General features: G+C 45.0%; 1 protein-coding gene across 1 annotated transcript; it reads right to left on the reverse strand.

The window, feature by feature from the left end:
• Positions 1-1,640: 1,640 nt before the first annotated feature.
• TMEM215 (transmembrane protein 215) lies at positions 1,641-2,348 on the reverse strand. The gene has a single exon (XM_041004358.1). The coding sequence runs from the start codon at positions 2,346-2,348 to the stop codon at positions 1,641-1,643; it is 708 nt and encodes a 235-aa protein (XP_040860292.1).
• Positions 2,349-6,525: the final 4,177 nt, after the last annotated feature.

The raw sequence follows: 6,525 nt of genomic DNA on the forward strand, positions 1-6,525 counted from the left end.
AAAGGTATGGTTAGTATAATATCACAGAATACTCAAAATGGAAATGGATGATACAAATAAGTGAGTGTAAACCTGTGCCACTCTTCATAGAATAGGAAACTGAAGTATTAAAAGATGAAATTTGTCCAAAATCATGCACCTAATTTTCTGACATTTAACTCGAACTAAAAGATTTACATGTTTATTCTAAAACTTGCTATGACAGTAGTAATTTTTAAAACATGATTCTTGAGACAGAACAAGTGCTACCCTGAAAAACTGCAGAGTTGTTTTTGTAATACAGACAAGTGTGCTCCAAATTTTTGTCTTCAAGTTTCCTTTTGGAGAAAGTGGTAAACTGACCACCTAAAAATCATCATTATTTGAAGGATTTCTGATATGCAAGATAAATTCTATTGCCATTTCTATATATAATGCAATATTTCTTTTCAAAAGAGGTCAGATGGTATTGTGCTTGGTTCTGTCATATCTGTCATGGTTGAACATGTGAAGAAGGAATCACACTTTAAGACACCGTTGAGACTTTTTGCTCCCTGCCTCCCCCCAGGAGTGAAAATGCATGAAATAAAGAGATTTTGTAATGTAATGTTCAGTGACAAGGTTAGCTTAATCAAATCTGGACTTCAGTTTGATCTCATAGATTAAGTATTACTTCACTGGCATTTACAGTCTGTGAAGGTGTCAAACAAATGAGTAAATAACAGTTCAACCATTGTGTTTCATACAAATCCTGTACATGATCAGGACTAGTGTGTTGACTATCATTTTCAAATTTTAACAGACTTGTGGGAATCATGAAGATCAGTTCATATCTCTCAGAAACACTGAAGACCTTTGGGTGTCGATGTAAAATTCATTTTGTCTTGATGAAAACAAACTCTAATCTATGAAAACATTACATTTAAGTTATTTTGTACCTGCTGAGGAAATTATGTGAATAATTGTAAATGCTTAAAGTTTCAGAGAAATACCAAGTAAATGAATTTAGATAAAACTTTAAGAAGTAATCTGTCTAAAAGTATTACTTTTCACATAGCTTATCACACTTTATTGAAATCATGATCTTGTCAGATGCCACAAAATTCAATTACATAAATCAGCTGTCTTTAATTTCCCTTTCTAAAAGATGAGGCCTTCTGGGGGGGACCCGAGTATTCTGTTTTTGTGGGGTATTTTTTTCTCTTAAATCAGTAAATACAATGTGTGAAAAGATTTTCACCAGAGAAAAATCGTTTGTGCTCTGGAGCACTGCTTTTTCTGTGAGCTGCTTCAGATGCAGGGCAGCTCATGTCCTGGGGATGCTCTGGTGGTGGCACCTGCAACCCACTCTGGATTCAGGTTGCTGTTAGGAGGTGCTGGATAGTATTCATTTGGGTTATTTCACAAAGCATTGTTTCAAGTCTGTTAAGAAGTAACTGTAACTGCTTCCCTCCCTCCCCACTGCTTCTTCCAGCATCCATAACCCTCAACAGCCTTCTCTAAAAGCCGTCCCAACATGTCTATTTACATGGCTCTCAGGCACCATCACATACCAGGTCCATTTCTAATAGTGCGAAGGCTCTTGGAGCAGAGCAGCGGTCTTTCTTTGGGAGCTGGGATTTAGTCCAGTCTACCAGCACAGCGACTCTTGTGTGCAAAGCTTAGACTATGGTCTCATGGTCCCACCTGCCTTGGCTCTGATTGATGTAACAACAGTACCTGTCATAGGGGCTGTTCTGCTTGTAGGAACAAACGATGATGCTGTCCTGGGGCACAAAGAAGATGCTGTCCTCCGGCTCGGGGCAGTCGGATCTGTCCCAGGCTGAACACTTGACGTCCAAGGCACTATAGGTGAGGGAACTGCCAGAGGGACAGTAGCCATCCAGGTATCTAGACGTCTCCTCCCGGTGCCCACTCTGGACCAGACTCTGGCAATCTCCTTCCTCTGTGGGGGTAGGAGTGGTGATGGAGCTGGCTACAGGCACCTCACTCTGCCCCTGGGGGAGCGGCTTCCCCCTGAAGCCCACTTTCTTGGCCAACTCATCCGAGCTCCCCTTGCCGGACTCCAGGTCTGAAGGGGTCCTCAGCAGCTCCACCACCTCCTTGTCCTTGGGTTTCCGGAAGCAGGGCAGCTTACGGACCCACAGCAGCTCGTTCTCGGGCCATTTGGTGCATCCCTCAGTCTTCCTAGCCAGGGCAATGGCTGCGATGCCTGGCAAGCAGATGGCTGGCCCGATGGCCAGGAGGGGGATATTCCCCAGTGTCTCTCCTTTCATCCCGGAGACAGTGAACATAAAGCCAAAGACCAGGAACACACTGACCAGGGCCACCACCAGCCCAGTCCTCGGGTTGATGTCATCAGGCCGCATCTTTCAATCCATCCAGGTTGGAGGCAGCTGGCTAGCCAGGGAACAGGCTTCCTCTCTGCTGTCAGAGCAGAAACCAAAGCGGGTTAAAAAGGCAGATCCAAGTTAGTGTCCCACATGCCAACTCCGTTTCTTTCTCTCTCTCTCTCTCTCTCTCTCTCTCTCTCTCTCTCTCTCTCTCTCTCTCTCTCTCATTGTTTCTATTCCTCACGGTTCTTTGCCGTCTGTTTTCTTCCTTTGGCTCAGTCCCTTTCTCATGCTCCATTTCCCTCACCTCCCCTTCCCCCCTCCCAAAACCCACTGTGCCCACTAGGATCACCGAGCTACCTGGCTCCTGCAGTCTTCGAGCAAAGGGCAAGAAGCCGGACTGAAGTCTCCTTAGGAACCTCCACCACAGCTGCCCCCCTGGGCGCGTTCCCTGGCTTTTGGCAGAAAAGCCTGGTTTTCCTACTGACTCCGCATCCAGGGGTTGGGACGCGGCCGTGAGTGAGTCCCAGTGAAGGGTGGATGTGGGTCGTCTGGTCCCCCAGGGCTCCAGGAGCAGACTGGAGTCACGGACGCGCAGCCCAGCGCCTGGCTCTGCGCGCTGAGCGCCAGCCGCCGGCAAGAAGGAGGGCGCACTTGGTCTGGGGAAAGGGAGCGCGGTGCGGTGCGCGAGTCTGGCCCTGTTACATCACTGGTGGGGGCGCGAGGGCTCAGATCTTGTGGTGGTGGGGTGGGGCCGAGGTTAGGGGGATTACCCAGCCAGCGGAAGATGCGGAAGGTACTGCCGGCCAGGGTCGCTGAAAGTCCGGGCACCGCTGACTGCCGGGAGCGCTGAGCAGGAGGGCGTCCCGTGCTTCTGTGTGGGAGTGCGAAGCTACCAGTGGCGGGAAGCGCTCACCTCAAGTGGATTTGCCTGCAGAGCAGTGAAAGGAATAAATGTCCAAGTCTGTGCTCCCAGGGGTGAGGTGCTAGCTAGAGGATGCCATCGGGGATCCATACCCTTCTCAGCAGCACTGCCCTAGGCTCTCATAACTAACCTCTCAGTGGCCAGTGCCCTGGGGTGCTGCTGGGTCTGCATCCCCTCAGCAGGAATCTTGTGGAAGAGCAGGCTTCCTGGGCTGAGTGGATGGTGAGGGGTGCAAGCAAGGAGTTGCTGGAGTCCCTTCCCCTGGCCTTCTGCCTTCAGACTCCAGAGAATGTGTCTGTGGAGCCCTCTGCAACAGGACATGGTGCCAGCCCCGTTAACAGGGGCTAGGGAAGGAAGTATTCCTTGCCTGGGTGCAGAAGTCATTCCCATCTTGACTTTTGCTCATTTCAGGCCTTGGAGATCGCTTTCCTGCTTGCTGATGCCACAGAAGAAAACCCTAGTTTTCTTTCCCATTTGGTCACCAGTCCCTGGTGGTGGATGGCGTCTTCTGCTCCGGGGGATTAACCTGTTGAACCATAGCGCCAGCCTCATGAATGTATCTCTTAATGGCATTTTCCAGGAGCTGTTAAAGTCCCTTCAGAACTAAGTTTGTGTATTTTTAGTGTGTCACCATAATCAGTGTCTCTGTCATGCAAGGCAGAGTCAGATCATCCAGGAGCTGTTTGTAGAACTGGGGATGTTTGACTTTATCCACCATACAGTGAGGAACGGTGCAAGTGTATTAAGCTGGATGGAGTCCAGAACTGTTCCATCGTTGCTGGTGACATCAGGCCTGGGACCAGGCAGATGTATTAGCAGAGCAGTACAGTAAGCCAAGCAAGACCTGACAATGTACCTGAATAATGCCTGGCTGGGAGAATGCAACTGAAGGAGTTTCAGGGTTGAAGAGAGTGCTGTGGAGCCCAAGGAAGTCAAGTGGAAGGAGGAGGAGCCAGGCTTGGCCCCCAAGTTTCCCCACCTCAGATTTCAGCCTTCTGCTATAAGCTGCAAGTGAACCTGGGAAATGGAGTTTATGGTATCTTCCAGATTCATTTTTGGTCTGAAAAAGAGGACTTTATTTTTCTTTTAAAGAAATTATTTTTATTTGAAAGGCAGATTTACAGAGAGAAGGAGAGGAAGAGCCTCCATCTGCTGGTTCACTTCCCAAATGCCCACAATGGCTGGAGCTGGGCCAATCCAAACCTAGAAGCCTCCTTTGGGTATCCCACATGGATGCAAGTTGTTGGCAACTTGGGCCATCCTCCACTGCTTTCCCAGGGACATCAGTAAGGAGCTGGATTGAAAATGGAGCTGAAAGGAACCTCACCTTCCTTTTCCTCCCATCCCCAATTCCTTTGATTATTTCCTTTCCTATTTGTGACCCTAGGAAAAGCACATTCTCTTCCTAGGTTTTAACTTCGTGTAAAACCAGGGCGTGGAGTTAATTGAGGTTCCTTTCAGCTCTAATTTTCATTGATTTTCTGACAGTCATTTCTTATAGAATTGAACTGATGTGAAAGTAGTGCAGATGCTCCAAAGTTAAGTGGTTGTTTCAGAACATTCAAGGAAAAGCAAGCATTTGGGCTAGTGGTACCCATATTCCACATCTGAATGCCTGGGTTCAACTCCAGTTCCGGTTCCTCAATCCAGCTTTCTGCTGATGCAGAGCCTGGGAGGCAGTGCTGGTGGCTCATGTAGTTCTTGCCACTGACCCAGGAGGCCTGGGTTGAGTTCCTGGTTTCCAGGCTTGGTCCGTGGATATTGCAGACTTTGTAGAATGAACTAGGGTATTTGAACTCTTGCTCAGTGCCTTTCAAAAAAAAATAAGTTCTAGAAAGCAGAATTAAATGATAAACTTATTTCCAGACAAATATTTTGAGTTCTATATGTTGAGAGGGGAAATGCATACTATACATGGAAAATGCATAGTATGAAAAAATTGTACATGGAAATTGAAATTGTTTTGTACCAAGATCAGCTTTTTTAGTTTAAATTATTATTATCATTTTATGATACAGTTCCATTGCTCTGGGATTTCCCTTGCCCCATCCGCAGATCACCTCCTCCACAATGAGTTCCCCTATATTATTACAATAGTAGAGCTCTTCATAAACAGCCATAGGTCCATCATTGTGGACATGGACAATGGCAGATAATCCAGCATCCTATTGTCAAGATATATTGAACAATTTATTTGGCAGTCCATCTCTAACCTGGAAGTAGAGATGCATATTGCAAAACATCCTCACATCTGGATATGATAATCTCCATTACACAGTTACCATACATCTCCCTAAAAGAAAAGCCATAAAACAAAATCAATAACAAAAATAAAAATAGAAATTTACAATGCCATGAAGGTAAACAATATGTTACTAAATGACTAATGTGTTGCTGAAGAAATGAAAAAGAAAACCAAGAACCTTCTTGAAGAAAATGCTTATCTATATGTCAGTGAATAATTTAGTGAGAAAGTGTTTTGAAGAAATGAAGCTAAAAACAAAATAATCAAAATCCATGAGACAAATATAGTTTCCACTGAACTTTGTTGGTGAGATGTGTCTCCTGTAGGCAACAAATATATAGATGGGTTTTGTTTTTTGATCCAGGCTTATAATCTATTACATTTGATCAATAAGTTTAAACCATTTACATTCAGAGGTAGTGTGTATTGGTGGTAATTTGGCCCTGTCATTTTAGCAATGGTTTGTCCATTGGTTTAGTCTTCTGTTGTTATTTTACTGGATGTTCTTCACACTTGTCTTTTATTTTGGTGGGTGCTATTTCTTTTGTCTCTCAAGAGAATATTTTTAAGTATCATTTTGTAAGGTAGGACATTAAGAAGCATATTCTTTTCACTTTCTTTACTGTGGAAGAATTGGATTTCATTTTGAAAGACAAAGGAAAGCTTTGCTGGGTACATTATTCTGGGCTGGCAATGTTTTTTGCTTTTAGAATCTGGAATATGTTGCTCCATCCTCTTCTGGCCTGTAAGATTCCTGTGAGAGGTCAACTGTGAGTCTGATTGCCATTCCCCTATATGTCAATTGATTTTTTTCATGTGCATGTTTAAGGATCTTTTCCTTATGTTTGATTGAAGAGAGCTTGATTATCATGTGTTGTGGTGAGGATTACTTTTGGTCAAGCCAGTTGAGAGTTCTATGCCCCTCCTGGATGTTTCCCAATTCTTTCTCCTGATTAGGGAAGCTTTTTTTTTTTTTTAAATGATTTCTTTGTTTCCCCATGGTGGCAAGAAATATCTTCCAATTCTGAGATTCTTTCTTCTGC

Source organism: Ochotona curzoniae, unplaced genomic scaffold, assembly GCF_017591425.1.
Source record: "Ochotona curzoniae isolate NIBS_2020 unplaced genomic scaffold, NIBS_Ocur_1.0 scaffold_3208, whole genome shotgun sequence".
NCBI lineage: Eukaryota > Metazoa > Chordata > Mammalia > Lagomorpha > Ochotonidae > Ochotona > Ochotona curzoniae.